General features: G+C 38.6%; 1 protein-coding gene across 1 annotated transcript in view; it reads left to right on the top strand.

Annotated features, from left to right (window-relative positions):
• Positions 1-20,025, top strand: part of ACSL3 (acyl-CoA synthetase long chain family member 3) — a gene marked incomplete at its 3' end in the record, with an annotated part of 51,015 nt that overhangs the window by 7,384 nt on the left and 23,606 nt on the right. Inside the window, exons 2-3 of the mRNA XM_080623709.1 lie at positions 9,402-9,505; positions 15,340-15,762. Of these exons, the coding sequence (XP_080479835.1) occupies positions 15,412-15,762 (351 nt within the window). The 5' untranslated portion in view covers positions 9,402-9,505; positions 15,340-15,411. The remainder of the gene's footprint in view (positions 1-9,401; positions 9,506-15,339; positions 15,763-20,025) is intronic.

Genomic DNA, 20,025 nt, shown 5'->3' with positions numbered 1-20,025 from the left:
GCTTTTTAGGAAAACAATGGATTCGAAGTGTTTCCTTCTTTCTTTGCTATTTCTTTCTTTTGAAATATTGTATTCTCCACTGTCCTAGAATTTCAGAGCAGGTAAGAGGGGAAAAAAAAAGCCTAATAAAGTGGTTTGCAGTAAACCAGCCTGCTAGTCTTTCTGTAATTTAGGCTTTTGTGTGACACCCTGTGGGTCATCCCCCACTTTTTGAATGCAGAGAATAACGTCTGCCCATAAATACATGGGGGCATGAGGTTGAAGCGGTAATGGCTGAAACCTGCTTCTGTGGTAGCCTTCCCTGGAATAGATAAAGTGCTTAGTTCAGGAGCTGTTTTGGCCAGCTTTAATGTTGCAGAGAACAGAATTGTGCATCTATGGTAAAGTTCCTAAGTAGCTTGCAGATGACATTCCTTTTGGTAGCTTGGCATTTATAGTGTCATGCTTGCATCCATAAGAAACATTTAAGTCCTATTTCTACTGATTGACTGCATGCAGCATTCCTAGTGTCTTAGAAATCAGTTAAGTGTAGTTTGATCCTTTTTGAAATCTGGAGTTGAATAAGCCAGGTATCTTTTTAGTGTTATTTTCTGAAAGAATACTAGGAGAAAGGCCATTTCTGTGTGTTGCACTACAATTTGAGTATATGTTCAAATATAACTAATCTTAAAGTTGAAACAGCTCAGGAGTCAAGGGTAGTCGTCTGTAAAGGTGTGTGTGTTTAGGAGGTGGGGATTCACAGATACAGATGTAAGCAAGTCTAAGGAGCAGAAACTAGTAACTTGCGGCGGAGGTACGATTACTAAAAGTGTACTTGAAAATTGCATATTCACAGAACTTTGAGCTAATTTAATTTCTCTCTTTCTATTTGGGCTCAGGAAAAGCTCCAGAAGTTATTTTCTGCATTTCTACAGTTGCTGGAGTGTGATACTGCTTTGATATGTCTTGTTTAGTCCTTGTGGAGAGGTTTGCTTTGTGAGGTATGAAACAGCCATTGAGTCTTGTGCAGGTGTTGGCATGAGGCAACATTTCCAGGGGCTGTGATTCTTATAAATTGTGGTCCTGTTGCTTTTATGCTGCATTGCTTGAGGGGGATTTCGTTATATTGGGAGCGAATGTTACTAAGCACTGTCTGAAGCATGTATGTGGGCTTGGGAGCAGTAAGCCTTTCCCAGAGAAGGTGTAGTGATCCTCTCTGAAAGACATGTGATTTCAATTGCCAGCCAGAGGAGAGAGGGATTGCTCCCGTTCCGGAGGTGTAATCACCAAGTGGAAAGTTGGGGGGGGAAGAAAATCAGATGTTCTGGTAGGAATTTATTAATTAATTTCTTTTTTTATGAATCCCCTTAGATGACTGGACACACTGTTGTTAAAAAGCAACAAAACCCAAACCACCTCCTCCCAACCATCAAAAAAAGCCAACCCTCCCTCACCCCTATCTCCCCCCCTCCAAAAAAAAAAACAAACCAAAAAAGCACCTAACAAAAAAAAAAACAACCCACAACAACCCCCCAAAAAAAATCACGAAACAAAACCCACAAAATAAACCACAAAACCACACTAAATCCAAGCAATTAGAATGTGAATATGCATTTATCCTTCAAAAGAGAAAGTGTATTGAGAAGGTCAACAGCTCAGCCTTTCAAATTAAGTTGTGAGATATCCCACTTTATCACTTTGATAGCTTTGATCATGCTGTGGATGTCCTTATTTCTTTGAAATGCATTGTGAAGTTTCTCTGGAAGGTGTGGTTCATCTGGATTATGATTTTCTTGTGAGGAGCTTTTCTAAAGACTTGGAATAAGTCCTTTGCTTTTTCTTCTGAAGTCTATGTCATTGTGTTGTTCTCTCAGATTTGCTTTGTTGCCTGAGTTTATTCATCTGCTGCTTTTTCTTTAAAGAGGTTCTGGCTTAAGGTTATTCCTAATTAAAGCCCATCATAAAAAGAAGAAATGTTACAGAAAGAAGGCAGAGGCAATACAAATACATGTGTTCACCAGATTTTGAAGCTGGCTGCCTGGTATTTTAAAAAACAACAAAAACCCCAAACCAAAACAAAAACACACACAAAAAAAACCAAACCCCCAAAAAACCCATGATAATGGGTAATAATAATGGGTAATAAAACCCTAATTCATCTAGAAGTAATGAGTACATTTTTATATCTAGCTTCTGCTAGAGAAAAAAACCAAAACAACAGAAGAACTTCACTGCTAAAAATCTCTGATATACATGACTAGAATGCAGCACACAACCAGTTTAAATACATAACAACAGAACATCTATTTCTGGTTTGATTACTAAGAAACAAACAAACCAGACCTGTTCACTCCTTAGCATTTCAGGTTTCCCAGAAATTAGAGAACTGTATTACTAAGGCTGTATTTTGTAGCAGAAAATGGTACATCAGACTGTTCTGGTCCTGGTCGTTCCCTTCCATTCAAATGCAAAGGAGAGTCTGCCTCCCAGTGGAAGTAGTTGTGAGGATTGTCCTAAACAATTGGAAAATTATTGTAGGACTTTGGAGAGTGATAAACTGGCAGCTATAACTGGCTGTTACCACTTCTCCAGTAGCCAGAGGTTGAGGGTGATGATGGAGCGTGTGGCTTATTTTCATGCAAGCTTTTTTTCATACTGTGTGTGCAGTGGTATTGGTGGTGTTCTTCAAGTGCTCTCTCATGTTTAATTTGTATCTATGGTTTAAAGATCTAGCAGTGTTCTTGGGAAATTGGTGGTTTTGTGTCTCTTTGACAGTTAATTTACAGATATCAAAATTAATCTGAGGCCTTCTCTAGTGGTAAGGTACTTTATCCATTAATTTATTTGTTTCTCTGATACAAATGTGAAAGCACTTAATTTAGTTTGGCATTAAATACATCTCCTAAATGCTCTAATAACTGCTTATGAGAAGGAGTGGAAGCAATGTATTGACAATATCTGATAAATCAAAGTGCCTGAAACTAAGACGCTTGTCGTGGATTAAGCCCAGGCCGTAAATTGAACCACGCAGTTTCTACTCCCTCCCCTCCCCCCCCCTTCCCTCCGCTCCTGGAGGGACGGGGAGGAGAATCAAAAGAATACAGCTCCCACGGGTTGAGATAAGAACAGTTTAATAACTAAGGTATAACACAAACCACTACTGCTACCACCAATAATAATAATGATAAAGGAAATAACAAGGAAGAGAATACAACTGCTCACCGACTGGTACCTCACCCCCACCCTGCAGTGATCCAGCCCTTCCGGGGACTCCCAGTTACATCCCCGGGCATGACGTGCTGTGGTATGGAATACCTCTTTGGCTAGTTTGGGTCAGGTGTCCTGTCCCTGCTTCCTCCCAGCTTCCCCTCCTCCCTGGCAGAGCATGAGACTCACAAAGTCCTTGGTCAGGGTAAACATTCTGACCAGTAACTGAAAACATCGGCTTTATCAGTATTATTCCCAGGCCGAAAGTCAAAACCACAGCACTGCACCAGCTACTAAGGAGAAAAACTGACTGCTGCTGCTGAACCCAGGATAACGCTTGTTTGCCATGAAGCACTATTATGTAGTGGGAAGAAAAGGAGACGAAAGATGTAGCAGCACTGGATTGTGTTCCTGGCATAGCCGTTGCTTTGTTAAATTACTTCAAATAATTATTTTTATCACAATGTTTTCTTCTCTGTATTAGTAATAATGGTGATGTAAACTTCTTGGAAAGTGCTTTGAGTTTGCTGACAACAATTGTTACCTTAGAGCTGTGTTTTATTATTCTTATTAATAGAAGATGTATTAATCAGTCCATTAATCTGTCTTGTATAACTTAAAAAAGACCAACAAGTTATTTTCCTCACATAGGTTTTAAGGTATTTTGAGAATAGGAAGCTTTTCTAGAGTTCAGAATTGCAATGGGGTCTGAGTTTTCAGCTGATTTTATTATCTTGGAAGGATATTTGTGTTGTACGTAAGGTAGCTTTAGGAATGCCTGTTGAAGTACTGTTCCTGAATTAGTGCAGAACCCATTTTGATTTAGTTTTACTTTTCATCTGCAGCAAAGGTTTAAATTTCAGTTTGTAGCCAATGCAGTCAGACTGTGGATTGAAAGTCCCATAGTTCTGAGTTTGAGGTTTTTTGCTTGTTTGGTTGGTTGTTTTTTTTTCTTTGTTATAAAGAAAGCTGTCTACTTTTGTGATTATCACTTTATTTTTCAGGTCTTCATAAATATTACTGTGTGTGTTTCCATAGAAAGCAGAGAATATATTTACAAATGAGAGCCTCCTACTCTCCTGCAACATGCAGTGATATTTCATACAGGTGGGGCATGGAACAATGTAGAAGAGGTTGATGGCAAATCATTTAACTGTTACTTTTTTAACTGGATGTACCAAGGATCCATTTAAGAGAAAGCACAGATATTTGCCCTCAAGAAGTGTCAACTGCTTCTCTGTAATTTAGTTCTGAGCTACCACATTTGTCTCCCTGTTCTCTGCCACCACTAGGTGTGACTTTTTTTCTCCTCTCCTGGTGTAAATGGGTCTACTAAGGAGAAAAGAAAATGTTGATGTTTTGTTAACTTTTCTGGGTAATAAAAGTATTTCCTTTGTCTCAAGATTTAATTAATATAGTAGAAAGTCCTTTCCTGAAGGTAAAGGACTACTTTGGTTCATGCAGTTCCTACTGTTACAGTATCTTGGTGTCTAACAAGTACATAATAATGTGTTTGTCCTAATAGCAGCCCTTCTGGCTGCCTCCTAAGGAAATGGGAGTATCATTTTACAAGCGTAGTGTTGAAATGTAAAGGACATAAATTAAACCCGTTTGTATTTATAGGGATATTTAATAGCCTGCATCCAAAGTTCAAAAGTATTTAGGCAATAGCACTTGAAACCACCAAAAAAAAAAAGTGAGTAGTGAGCAGAAGGTTAATCCTCCAGACCACAGCTCTTCTGATCTCACAGTATACTGGTGATGACCAAGTCACAAGGTGTTTTGTATATTGGTCTGTGCTGATCTTGGTTGTCCTGCAGCCAAGTGGAGGTTCCATTTACAGCATGACTGCCAGGCTCCTTGTCTTTCCTCCTCCAACTTCGTATTTCCTCTTGTCCATGGCATAAACTCCTGTCTATTCATGGTTACCTAGGTGTGACATAGCAGAAAAATAACTTACTTTGTAATGCTAATTTTCTGTTGATTTAGGTGTCTGCAGTGACTCCCTGGGGCTCAAGTAAATGCCGAAGTTGATACAAAGGAAAAATCCACCCTTCTGTCCTGAGAAGGAGAGGGTTTAAACTGGATCAGCAAGCTAATCTGACTGATTCCTAGCCACACAGGCACTCGTGTTGGTACAATGGAGGGAAAGAGCTGGATTACATTTTGGAAGTGAACGGTCTGTTTTTATTAGCAGCCAAGTGTTAAATCTGCTTGAGCCATACTGAAACCATACCCCCAGGCTGTGCACTTCATTCACTGGCTGCCCCAGTTGTCTGTTCAACACTTGTCTTAGAAATTGGTTTGGTCCAGGTGATGATGTCTTTCCTGGTGGTCTGTGCATGGCCTCATGTATTTTTTCAGAAACACACTTGTGCACAGAAATGCCTGATTTGCCATCAGGACTGAAGTTCAGTTTGAATTTGCTTATGCTGAAGCCTTGTGGGGACAAATTCTGTGAGCAGGAGTGGATTGTGGAGGTGGCTCCAGCAGTCTGCCTGTGTGTGTTTGTGACCTCCATCAGAGTAACTGGAAGTGATATCAAAAGCTTAATAAAATTAAATGCATAGTAGCTTCTCTAAGAACAGATGATTTATTAATAGTTCAGATAATAAGCATTTTTGTATGCTCTGATAAGCACTCTGTCAAGCACCAGTGAACTCTTTGTTTAACAGAGGACCTTCAAGAAGGAAGTACTGCCACAGGATGGATAAGCTGACCTACAGAAAAACTAAGCACTAATGGGGGGACATGGTGAGCACCAACTCATTGACTGCCAACTCAAGGAACCCTCTGACCCAAAGAGAAGTAGAGGTTGAGTATGCGGACTAAATAACATAAGTGAGAGAGTTACTTAACAAATTGGAAACTGACTACCTGTCGTGGTTTAAACCCAGTCAGCCATAAATCAACCCTGCAGTCTCTCTCTCACTCCCCCCCTTCTTTCCCTCACCCTACTCCTGGAGGGATGGGAAGGAGAATCAAAAGAATATAACTCCCGTGGGTTGAGATAAGAACAGTTTAGTAACTAAGGTATAACACAAACCACTACTGCTATCACCAATAATGACAAAGGAAATAACAAGGGAAGAGAATACAACACCTCACCTCCTGCCGACTGGTAACTCACACCCCCCCCCAGCAGTGAACTAGCCCTTCTGGGTAAACTCCCAGTTACATCCTAGGCATGACGTGCTATGGTATGGAATACCTCTTTGGCTAGTTGCGGTCAATTCTCCTGTCTCTGATTCCTCCTGGCTTCCCCTCCTCCCTGGCAGAACATGAGGCTCAGAAAGTCCTTGGTCAGACTAAACGTTTGAGCAATAACTAAAAACATCAGTGTTATCAGCGCTGTTCCCAGGCCGGAAGTCAAAACCACAGCGCTGCACCAGCTACTAAGGAGAAAAAAATGACTGCTACTGCTGAACCCAGGGCACTACCAAATAACTCAGAGTTTATGGGACTTGTAATCAATCAAGGCTGATGTTTTTGCTTTCTAAAATGTATAAATAGTGTAAATTTTGACAGCTGAAGAGCTAGGCATTTGTAGGCAACCACCAAGCTCCCTACTTTGTGCAAACTAGAATAAAAGAGTAGAAATACCTTGACTTGGTGTGTGAATTTGCGCTGCACATTGGGTACCAAGCCTGCATTTGGGATGACGGAAGCATTTAAAGAGCCTGAGTATTCATGCAGGGTTGTGCCAGAGGTGGTCACAGTGGGAGGCTATAGCATAATCTGAAAAAGGTATCTCAAAATTACCCTAGATGTAGTTGCAGAGTGTAGTTCTTCTCCCCATGTCCAGAAAATCTGCGTCTTTTTGACAGAAAAACTCTTATCAGTAGTATTTTTGGTCTCCCACTATATCTCTTGCTGTGCAAGCCGATAGCAGTTCACAATATGTAGTGGTGAGGAGAGCAATGTCCAGGGAGAGACGTGTTGTGTTCAGGACTTGGGGTGAGAAATCAAGGACTGTGGGTGACATGGGAATTAATTTCATTCTGGGTCTGCTTGCTTGAAGAAGTTGCGTGACTACCTCTGTGTTAGTGTAGGTCAGACTGTGACAGCCATGCTAGTCTTGTTCTCCTAGATCTTTCTTTAGCAGAAGCTATTTAATAGCTGTAACATGCCCTGCATTGTCATGTGGAACTCCTGAGGAAGGTACTGCTGCTAGGTTTGTTTCCAGTGGGTAGTGGTAACCAAACGACTGATGCACTGAGCGTATTTTTTTCTGAGCATTGCACTGAGCATTGTTGCAAGCAGATGTCCTTTTGTACAGAGCTGCAGGTCAGTTCCTAACTTGCCACGGTAGAGACAGTTCATTTTGGAACAGGTTTTCAGGTCTGCCTGGTGATGGGTTTTGTAGATGCTTGATAAGAGGCATGTGGAAGTTCTCCCTGTCTCCCTTGCTCTAGAAGTGATGCAGACCCAGGCAGCAGGGTAAGGAGGCTGGAAAACAAGCAATCATTCGCACTTGCATGGAAACCACTGGGCCTGGGAGAGAGACAGCCATCAGGATGGCTTGGGGAGAGCTGAACCCTAGGGAGTGGCATGTGAGAGCAGTCTGTCCCAGTGCAGCAGCTCTCTGGGAATGCAGGAGGTGGTGAGGAGAAGAGGCTTGCTGCAGAAAGCAGCAGGTGATGTTTGTGAGCCGGGAACCTGAGGTGGGTGCTTGGGCTCACTCTGCTGTCACTTCAAATTTGGGAAAACGTGCTGAGCACTAACTCTTCCCTAGGGACCCAGGGCATCCATTTCCACCATTCCCTAGGGCTTGTTGGGATTTCTGTCCTCTGTTTCAGGAAATGTGTGAAAGCAATTCTGTTGTAGCTGTGAGGAGCATCTGTTTTCAAATGCGACTATGTCTTAAACCCATATTGCAAAACAGATCTTTCGCTTAGATGGTTATACATATAGGACTCTGTCCTCAGTGCTGTTCATTACCTCAGGCTCCACTTCATAGGCAAGGGACCTTCCTTGTGAAGCACAGGCTGTTGCATCTGTGCACATTTGGTTTTCTTTTCTATTTTTATGTAGATGAGTACATGAGTATTTATAAAGGAATAATAGTAATTTGTTTAATATCTCTTGTTAAGGAAAAGCTTGCTTGCTGAGTGTTTTCACTGAAAGCTCTAATTGTGAATTCCAGCTGTAATAAAAAACCTGTTTCCTTTGTGGTGGTAATGTTTTTGTTAGTGTTCATTTAATGTTTACATCTGGACTTAAAAAGTAAACTAGTAGAGGCTAATTTCAGATACAGTTAACTTTCTGTATTATGAGCTTTGTTATATTGGCTTGAGTACTCAGATTGTTAGTTTTTGTAATAAAAGTATGAGGCAATACATGAGGATACTTTTATTTTGTCCAATAAAGCCTAACCTTATAAATAACCTTTTTATCCTTTCTATGAAAGTTAACAAATCAGTTTCTTGTTGCAAGATTTGCTGATAAGAAAAATCTAATGTGTGTTCCTTCAACTATAAATTGTGTGGTTTATTTTTTTATCCCCCTTTCCCCTTTCCACGTTTGAGTTAGCTTTTGTTTAAATAGTATGTGTGAAATCATGGAAGTGAAGAAATGGGGCTTACCTCAAGCAGCAAATAGTCCACTGAATCTTTTCTGGAAAAGATTATCTGTGTAAGAACTAAGTCATTTTGTAAATAATAATGTTTGCAGACAAGTGATAGGTACAAAATATTTTAAGTATGAATTGCTGGCACAGGTTTTTAAAACTTCTTTCTGAAATGAACTATAAATAAAACCTTGGTATATAGTAGAGCAAAGTTGATCAGTGTAATGATTACTATTTCATATAGTCTTTAAAGTTTCCAGGAGTATTTATTAGGCTGAAATGTATTCTTTGTGTAGCTGAATACAGAAAGATAGGTATGTGTTTTCCACCCCAGATGGTAGAACCAGGGTTACAGTGGAAGACAGTGGGGAGTTAGTCGAGGAGACAAGTAGCATGAGCTGCTGAATTTAACTAGTGCTCTTCCAACTACCTTGATTATCCTGGACTTGAATACGAACCACGACTGTGTTGTGTGTTACAGTTGGTCTTACTTTAACTTGGATATAGTGGGCCTAGACTCTCTGAAATGATAGAGTGAAGTATTAGATGAATAAAAGGTTTCATTTATTTACTGTAAAAGACAAGTGAAAGAATGGAGGATGTGTTTTATAATTGCAACTGTTTATGAGGATTTTCCATCTTTCAGGTTTCACACAGTTGTCTGTGACAGCTCCTGTTGAGGAAACTGACACGGGAACATCTGTTATCAGCTGTTGCACCTGTACCTGCCACAATGAGAAGTTGCATAAGGTTTCTTCTTTTTATTAATTCATGCTTTTGTTGTAGTGATTATTATAAGAAGGTCAATTAGTAAACACATTCCTGTAAGGATTTTTTTTTTTTTTCTCATTTAACAAAAGTTTTCTTCTAAAACTAAAGGGTATAACAGTATTACCGTAAGTAGTGTATCAGGCCAAATCCCTGATTATGTATTAAGTGGAATGGGTCCTGAAAACTGCCGGTTTACTTCTCCAGACTTTATGAATGAGTGTGCTGGTTGCTGCTTCTCTTTGATGTTGAAAAAAGTGAGTAATTTTACCTTGTGGTCTTACTCTTTCCCATTTGACTGCTTCATGAAACAGAATTATGTAAACTGAACAGCAGTTGTGTGTGTGTAGAAACATTTGCTTGCACAGTTTTTCTGTGAGTTGTATTCTTTCATAAATTAGTTCTTGCCTCCAGGATTTAACCTGCCAACCTTTCATGCATCACTAGTTGGGATTTGAACACCAGTTCTGCAAACCCCAGAGGGATTATGTGAAACCAGACTAGATGCATATTCTGTAGGAACCTCAGTATTTGCAGTGACTTTGTTGGCGTGTCATAGTCTAATAGTTATGAAAATGGGTTGGGATCTGTTGTCCTTTGCTTGCCATTCCCTGCCACAGAATGAGGGGTTTACTTTCTTTTTGTGGTTGAAAGTGGTCATGGACTTCCAAAATTAATGAGGTGACCACAAATCATATTTTGGTGAAATTTTAATTCCCATGATAGTATTTCACCAAGTCTTTCAGAATTTTGTGGGTTTTTTTTTTTGTTTGCTTGATGCCTTTTTAAAAGGCGGAATTTTAAACAGCAAATAGTGCACCCCTTTCAAACGTGCTACAACCTTGAAAATTTCCCTAAAACTTTCAATTTTCTGATTAGTTCTGCAAATTTATTAATATTTATTTTCATTTTGAGCTTTTAAAATACCATCTGCTAAAGGTTCAAAATAGCATTTGTAGAGAAAAATGTGTGTACAAACATGTTATCTTAATAAAAACAAATTTGTTTTACAACGTCCTTAAAACTGGGATTTTCTTGAAGTTTAATTGACCCTTTACTTAAAAAAAACAAACAGCCCTAAAAAGCAACCACCAGAACCTTCAAAACTGACTGTCATATTCAGCTGCGTTGGTTTTGCTTGCAGAAAAAGATAATTGTCTTACTGCCAGCATTCCAGTCTCAAGTTAAGGTGAAGTTTTGCTTCTGTATTGCCACCAAGGAACTTCCTTTGTGCTGTGGTTCAGCTCTCCTTAGAACCATCAACCTACAAAGATACTGGAGTGCATCCTTCTAATGAAAATACTGTATTACACTTTTCTTGCTTGTTCAAAAAGGGATTGCACTTTTCCCACTCCCGATTACAGTAGTAATTACAATGTTAATTACAGTTAGCTACAAGCATAGATGGTCTGTAAATATCACAGTTAGAAATCAATTGCCAAATTGTTAGACACTGGCACAGGTATACTCTTGCCAAAGTTTGGTACCTCCTAGTTACAAGATTTTAAAGAAAGAAAAAGGGAGCCTTAATTGGCCTTTAAGGCAAGAAACTGCATTTGCAAATGATACTTTTTTATCATAAAAAAAGTCAGTTTAAATGGAAAAATATTTTTTGTGTTAATTTTTAAAAGGAACTGTTTGAAGTAGATGACTTTTCAGTAGCCTCACTTTACTGAAGCAGAAAGTGAAATAATTAGCAGTTTGTTTAGACTAACAAATATACATCAGAGTAGAGTTCTAGAGCTAGATGCATACTTTTCTAAGCCAGAGTGACATTCCAGAGTATTTCCCCTTACTCTGTCGTGTTGGAGTGTTCCTTAGACTCTTTCTTGTGATGCAGCCTTTATGAAATGGTGGATATAGCACAATTATGATCTGCAATTCAGAGCAAGCATTTCCACATCTGGGGGGTTCTGTGCAAGGCTTCTGGTAAGCTAGAAGAGAGAGCTTGACGTGAGACCTTGGTGTGGTTATTTTAGAAATGGTGGGGAAGCTTGTTCTTCTGAGGTAGGAACAACTTCTGTTGGGATAGCTGCAAAATCAAATGAGAAGCTGCTATTCTGGAAGGGCTTAGTGCCTCTCAAAAGTTATGAAACCCAGAGGGAGTACTATTGGACAGGCTCCACTGTTTGTCAGACAGGGAATTTCTTTGGAGAACAGTTTTCCAAAGTGTATTAAATCAGTTGCCTTAATTTTTGCTTGTAACAGTGTTTGGTTAAATTATGTTTCTACTTTGTAGGCACAGAGAAGTTTTTCAGCTTTATAAGGAGAAAAAAAGTGCCCCCACCCCTGAATCTGGCCAGACAAAATCATAGTACAGCTTCCTGAAAAGTGGGTGAAATTTTGTTGCTTGAACTCTGGATTCAGCTTTAAAATATCATGTTCTATGCTGCTATCAACAACAGCATATTTCTGGCTGCGGTAACTTACTGCGTGGCACATGAGTATTTCCGTTAAGTATCTTTCAGTGACAGCCTAAGAACATAAGTCTCTTCAAATGATTACTGAATTTGCCCTTTAGCCTGTTTAAGTGGGTTTTTTTTGTTGGTTTATGTTTGTTTGTTTTAAGTTTGTCATAGCTTTTTGTCTTTGTGCAAATTAAAATATAAACACTTCCCTTCTTTATTAAAGTTTTAAATCCCTTTTACCCCTCTGCTGTTTGATCCAGTAAGCCTTCACTGTGATGAGCTCTTAGCTTTATTTGAATACATGTCTCTGGGTGCTTCACAGAATAGACTTCGATGTCACTTGGTTCCTTCAAACTGCCTGTAACAATGTAATGTTACCAATGAGGTTACAGCAGTTTCTTAAAGAAGAAGTTGGTGGTGAAATTATTTTGGAGTTTAGAAAAATTGTATACTTTAGGGGAGAAATGGAATTAATTCCATTCTACAAATGAAGGATATTGGTTTGATCAGTTCCCAAAAGGACCTACAAATCTAAGATCCATAAGGCAAGGTTTCTTTTCATTGCTACTGAAGGATCTTAAATAATTTAAACATTACTTTTTCAACTAAAATTTCATTAGGGTTTTCAAAGAGTCAGTGTATGTAAGACATCAATAAAGAAGACTATGGTATTGGCATTGTATCTTATGAATAAAAATTTACTTAATTTCATAGAATCATAGAATAGTTAGGGTTGGAAAGGACCTTAAGATCATCTAGTTCCAAATCCCCTGCCATGGGCAGGGACACCTCACACTAAACCATGCCCTCAAGGCCATGCCCAAGGCCTCATCCAGCCTGGCCTTGAACACCACCAAGGATGGAGCACTCACAACCTCCCTGGGCAACCCATTCCAGTGCCTCACCACCCTCTCAGTAAAGAATTTCTTCCTTATGTCCAATCTAAACTTCCCCTGTTTAAGTTTGAACCCATTACCCCTTGTCCTGTCACTACAGTCCCTGATGAAGAGTCCATCCCCAGCATCCTTGTAGGCCCCCTTCAGATACTGGAAGGCTGCTCTGAGGTCTCCACGCAGCCTTCTCTTCTCCAGGCTGAACAGCCCCAACTTTCTCAGCCTGTCTTCATATGGGAGGTGCTCTACTCCCCTGATCATCCTCGTGGCCCTCCTCTGGACTTGTTCCAACAGTTGCATGTCCTTTTTATGTTGAGGACACCAGAACTGCACACAATACTCCAAGTGAGGTATCAGGAGAGCAGAGTAGAGGGGCAGGATCACCTCCTTCGACCTGCTGGTCACACTCCTTTTGATGCAGCCCAGGATACGGTTGGCTTTCTGGGCTGCGAGCGCACACTGCTGGCTCATGTTCATTTTCTCATCGACCAACACCCCCAAGTCCTTCTCCACAGGGCTGCTCTGAATCTCTTTGCCCATAGATGTGCCTGGGATTGCTCCGACCCAGGTGTAGGACCTTGCACTTGGCATGGTTAAACTTCATAAGGTTGGCATCAGCCCACCTCACAAGCGTGTTGAGGTCCCTCTGGATGGCATCCCTTCCCTCCGGTGTATCAACTGAACCACACAGCTTGGTGTCATTGGCAAACTTGCTGAGGGCGTACTCAATCCCACTGTCCATGTCACCAACAAAGATGTTGAACAAGACCGGTCCCAACACCGATCCCTGAGGGACACCACTCGTTACCGGTCTCCAGCTGAACATCAAGCCATTGACAATAACTCTTTGCGTGCGGCCATCCAGCCAGTTCTTTATCCACCGAGTGGTCCACCCATCAAATTGATGTCTCTCCAATTTAGAGACAAGGATGTCATGTGGGACGATGTTGAATGCTTTGCACAAGTCCAGGTAGATGACGTCAACTGCTCTACCCCATCCATCAGTTTCATAGCCCCATCATAGAAGGAAATTTAGAAAGAATTATCAAAGTTATGCGTCTCTCACATCATTATTAGTTGCTTGGTTTATGGTATTGCTTTTCATATAATTGCATAATAGTGATATGATAATGATAGGACAAGGGGTAATGGCTTTAAACTGAAAAGGGCAGATTTTAGATAAGATATTAGGAAGAAAGTCTTTGAGGGAGGTTGGTGAGACAGTGGAACAGGTTTCCCAGGGAAGTTGTGGATGCTCCATCCCTGGCTGTGTTCATGTCCAGGTTGGACAGATCTTTGGGCAACTTGGTCTGGTGGAAGCTGTCCCTGCCCATAGCAGGGGGATTGGAGCCAGGTGATCTTTAGGTTCCTTTCCAACCCGTTCTATGAGTCTACAGTTCTATGACATGAGGAACAACTCATCCATTCCCATTTAAAATACTGCAATACCTACTCATACTGTCATTTCTTTGAACACTACACAACATAAATACAGAACCACATAGAAATGACGTGATTGGCATGTATTTATCTGAAAATGTTGTGTGATTATACAATTTAAAAGATTCTTTCCAACCACATCAGAATACCCATGTGTATATCTTCACTAGCACTCTTTATGACATTTGACTGTAAATCATCAACCTTCGTATGGCTGTAAAAACACAAGTAATGCTACCACTGCATACATGAGAACCCAAGCCAGTAAGTGTGTTGAAATATATTTCCAAAGATCATACAGACTGGGGCACCTACGTGAGAGAAGGGAACACTAACCTTCCTCCATGAAGGCCTGTATGTGGCAGAATTTTGGTTCTTTTATTCCTGGGGACTTCCATCTGTCCTGCACTTCTAGCCCAAGTACCAGTATGCAGTTGGCATGCTTATTATGTAAATACATGACAAAAAGTTAACTAATATTTAGTAAATACTGGAAAATTGCTTGGAAATATTCCCAAAATCCTAGCAACAGCACTATGAAGAGAACAGTAACTTTTTCCAAGATCCCTATGATGCCAGGATATTCAATTCAACTTTTTTTTTTTTTACAAGCATTCTTTATCCTATTGAACACCACAATGATGGAACATTCTAATGTATTCTGCTGTGGAGTCAAGAAATTATGGCATCTATCTAAAAGATTTTTAAAAAATCAACAAAATAATCAAAATCTTTATGGAAAACAAGGACACTTGTCATAATGGCTGACTATGAATTTCTGCAGTGGCGAGTATGCCAGCAGTTATAAATATTAGTGTTCTGCGCACAAAAGCAGAATGAACTGTAAATGCAATTTACACTTCACTCAGATAACTTCTCAAATGTGTTATCGTAGACTCATAGAAAGGTTTGGATTGGAAGAGACCTTAAAGATCTTCTGTCAGTGCCTTGTTTCATTGTGTTAAGACTGTCAGCCTAATTTCTGCATGAAGAGACCTCTTCAGATACTGATTGTAAGAATACATTTGAAAATAAGCTGCCTGCTGACAGCTGACATTCTCTCTTCTCTTTTCAGGTCTTTTTGGATCCCTCTCTAATTGGTCCAATGTTTCTGAATTCTTCCTTTTAACCTTCTCAAGCAGACAAAATGAAGTTGAAGCATAACATCAACCCTATTCTTCTACAGTTTATAAACTTTGTAATTTTGGTGTACACCTTTGTAACATACATTCCGTGGTACATATTTTCAGGGTCAAGGCAGGCTATAGCAAAAGCCAAGCAGGTTAAAGCTAAACCTGTGAATAACAAGCCTGGGGCTGCGTACAGATCTGTTAACAGTCTACATTGCTTAGCTTCAGTTTTATATCCTGGGTGTGATACACTTGACAAAGTTTTTAAATATGCTAAAACTAAATTTAAGGACAGAAAGCTCTTGGGAACACGTGAGATCCTAAAAGAGGAAGATGAAATCCAGCCATCAGGGAAAGTTTTTAAAAAGGTAAGTGTTTTTGCAGACTGCCTTCAAGAATTATTTTCAAAGTGTGTTTACTTTCTGTTGCAATGCTTCTAGTCCAGTAAAGTGCATCTGGGCTAGAAACCAAGTTTCTCTACTTAAGAGTATGTAGTGATAAAAAGAGTTAAATTACCTAATTGTCAACCTTTCATTACTTGACATTTAAACCAGATCTAAACCTTTTTGCACACTTGAGAAGATATCCTTTTTTGTATGATTTCAGACAAAGAAAAAATGCAGATGTGTTTTAGATATTTGTTTTTACTATTCAGCTGATGACATAACTGGCTTTAAAGTTTTTCTTCTGGGTGAATGCATAAACAAGTCTCCCTTTGTGTTATTCTGAACTATAATCAGATAAATATAGAAAAGTTACTAGATACCTATACTCAGATGTGCCTTTCCAGTAAATTTAATTGTAATTTAACGATTTACTGTTCTGCCCTGTGAATTCAGGGCTTAAATGAAATTTTTGTTTGGAAAAGGGTTGCACAGACTTTAATTGAGAGAGCTGTTTTTCTCTTACAATCTCCTTTAAGGTGAATTAGCACTCTGCTACCATGGTGTGTGCGGGAGATATAATTTCAATGTAAAACTTCATTCTTTCAAGGGACTGATTTTTTTTTTTTTTTTTTTTTTTTTCAATCTTAAATTCAGGCCTGTATTGCCAGTTGCAATTTTGCAGCTTTAAAATCTTTTAGATTTGATCAGAGGCATTTGAAAACGCCTGAAGAAGCAAGTCAGAATACCATTAACAGGATACATGTAAATGTGCAGATATGTGTTAAAAGGTCTACATTTCTGTATTAGAAGTTAACTATGTGCTGTAAACAGAATTTTTAGTTAAGATTAGTTTTCCTGCAGCAGAAAAACTTATCTCTTCATGTATAATAAAGGATTCATTCAATACTGCTAGTTTTAATTCTAATATGGGAATAGAATTTGGTAATACCACAGTATACGGTGAGGCTAGTTCTGTTAAAGTCTTTATAGAAGCTTCAATTGTTAGTGAAACTTCCTCCCAACTGTGGAGTTATATTTTCAGTATGAAGGAAATGCTGTGAGAAACAGGTATGTGTAATCTTTCTTGATGCGTGTTTTGCTGTTTCATTGCCCCATAAAGAAACAAAGTTCATGTTGTATAAAATGCACTTCTGAGCACAAGTCAGAATTTTTGGCTGCTTGTGATCCATGCTGTGTTTTTTAAACATAATTAGTAATGTAAGTCTTAAGAACTTGGGAGTTTTGGCCTTCGCCTTTATGCAAGCAGCGTGTTGAGTATTGGAAAGCTGAAGAATGTTGCTGTGACCTACTTAAATTACTTTGCTTCTAAGTATTTAGATTTAGGAATTACCTAAGTTAGATAATTTTGTATAAGCTTGTCACAACAGTTTGTTATGGTTGATTGCTGTACTTGCCCTTGTATTTTGTTCCAAGTTGTGGCATTATCACGTAAGTCTACTTTTAATTATTTTTTTTTTCTGTTAAGAAATACAGTGTTTCTTAATACCTCATAACATGTTCTAGCAAGTCAGGAAAATTGGGAAGTTTCACGAGATACCTTATTATTGATTCTTAATGTCAGGGTTCTTTCCCTGTGATTTTTGTCCTTCCTGCCATGCATCTTTTTATTGCCTGTTTTCTTTTAATAATGACAACTTATTGGGGTATAATTGGTACAGCTTTTCACAAAAGTGCAGAACAATTTTAGTTCTTAGATCTAATACATAGAATTTCAATACGTTGCAGGAGTTGCAAAATTTGTTCAATATTTTTTCCCTTTCAAAAATTGAACATAGTGGTGGGGATGATCAGTGAATTTTCTGAGGTCATCTGTGAGTCAGGGGCAGATCTGAATGTAGATCTATGCACTGAGTTACATTACCTATTAGAAGATGTGTCTCTGTGCAAATTGCTATGGGCTAAATTAGCCTAATTAATGATTCATTAATAGAGTAAATATATATCTCAAGTAAAATATTAAGCTTCTATTCTTAGGAAAGCTAAATGTGCTCATGCTTCTAGCTAGAATTATTTAAAGCGAGATACTGAACGTCTTTTAGAACAGATACTAGATGAATTTATTCTGAGAACAGTGATATCCCATTATTCTGTAATTTCTTGAAATTTTATGATGCTGTAGTGTTCAAAAGATTTATTGCTTTGTAATTGACAAAGTAGCAGAACTTCATGAATGTTAAAATACACATACTTGCTTCTGCTCACTTTGTATTTTATAATATTTCATATGTAATTAGCTTTTCCTGTTTCCTTCTGTAGTCTACTTAATATAATTAGATTGGAGGGCATATGTAATACTGATAAAATATGCACTTAAGTCAGGATAAAATAATGTTGAAAATACTTCAGAGATTAAGGTATAATTAATTGAAAAAATAATTTAAGCAGAGCTTGAACTTTATGATGTCCAAAAGGGAAACTTTTTTCTGATGGTTAATTATTTTATGTCATCTTAAAAGCAAGCGCATGACAATATAAACTGTAATTATGTATGTTGTATGTTGGTATGTGGATTTTTGTGTGTGGGGTTTTTTTAGGGTGGTATAGCTCTTTGTTTTGGGGATTGGTTGGCTGTTCTGTTCTAAAACCAGAACAAATTCTGTTCTTGTAGCCAAGAGCAGAATTAATATGAACATAATAATAAGACATAGTAGGGAAAACTAAGCATGGTTTTGGTAAGGGAAATAAATTTATCTAAAGCCTGTGAGACTTACATGAAACAGTAAGCACATGGGCAAGCACTTGGGCATTCAGAACATTACTCATTATGGCTTATACTGGAACTTACGTGAGGTTGCAGGAAGGTTCTTGCCATGACAAGTGACTGAGCAATAGAAGAGTAGCTTATGATGTTGAAAAACACAAGATGCTATGTAAATAATATTTTAGAAGTGTTCAGCTGCAATCCATGTTTTTATGTGAAAAAGGCAGAGAATTGTATATTTTCAAATAACCTCCATTGTATTATTTTTAATATACTTTCTACAAGGAAATGTATTTAATTCATGATCACTGATTTCCAAATTGTGTAGTCAAGGTTCTTCAAGCCTTATAAACTACTTTTAGGAAGACTTTGAAAAGTAATTGGGGTCATGTAGTTCAATGACTACACATGCCCTCGGCTTTTTGAGAGTATTTTATGACACCTTCATGCTAAAAATTTGAACGTGATTGCCCTAAACTCAAGACTCAGATGTTCACTGTGTAGCAAGTGTTTAGTCTCTATACTTCGCTGGATTTCCAAATGCTAATACAGTGCTGGTATTCAGTAATATTTTCCAAGGTGTTAAATAGGCAACTCAAATTTTTTTAGTAACTTGCACTTGAAGTATGTTTAAAAGCAGGTGCACTAGAGGGCAGTGTTTTCCTATTTAATGTAGCGTTTTAAAGTAGGCGTTTGGAGGTCTCCTGATTCAGTGTTTGGGTTTATGTGTCTGTTTAATCAGTTCTCAATAATCTTGAGTTCTTTAGCCATCCCAAGAACTCTTGGAGTTGCTTTCTTTACATGCATAAGTAGTTATCTAGCAGAAATAAGTTCTGAGAGTCACAAAATTAAGCGTGTGTGAATGTTTTAAAGATTATGGGACTTGACATCAGTCTTAACAGCTGTTTACAGTAGAAACCATGCATTGGAAAATATTAGCAAAAGCTACTGAAGGAAGGGCTAAGGAGATGGATTTGGAGGCATACTTAAACATAAGGATGGATGAGAGAAACCATAACCAGCTCTGTGTCCTACTAAAGAGGCGTATAGAGAAATGCAAAAGAAAGGGTCATACAGAAGTCAGCAGTATATTAATATGTCATAGGAAGGGACTAGAGAGGAAATGTTGGGCATGGGGAGGGAGGGAACATAGAAATTTAGATGTATCGAGGGTAGTAGGAAAAATGAATATCAAAAGAGCTGCATTGAAAAAGGTCTTCTTGTGTATTTTCACATGTCAGTGTTCTTCATAAATACATTTCTATATATATAAAAATAACTAGAACAGTGCTATACTTCTTGTGGATTTTGTAGCCTTTGCAGAAAAGAAAGCACCAGTAAGGCCTTTTTTCATTACATTATATCAAACGTGTTAAGCAATCAGGATAAATTATTTAATAGAATAAAAAAGGGGAGGAAAAAAAAAAAGGCAGAATCACAAGTGTTATTCAGAAAGATCAGTTCTTGACCCTTCAATGATTTATTATTCCAACCTTGGTGAGTACATTGTGAATGGAGAAAAT

Source organism: Psittacula echo, assembly GCF_963264785.1.
Source record: "Psittacula echo genome assembly, chromosome: 7".
NCBI classification, from domain to species: Eukaryota; Metazoa; Chordata; class Aves; order Psittaciformes; family Psittacidae; genus Psittacula; species Psittacula echo.
Note: the sequence above shows the minus strand (reverse complement) of the source record. Positions and strands in the feature narration are given on the sequence as shown.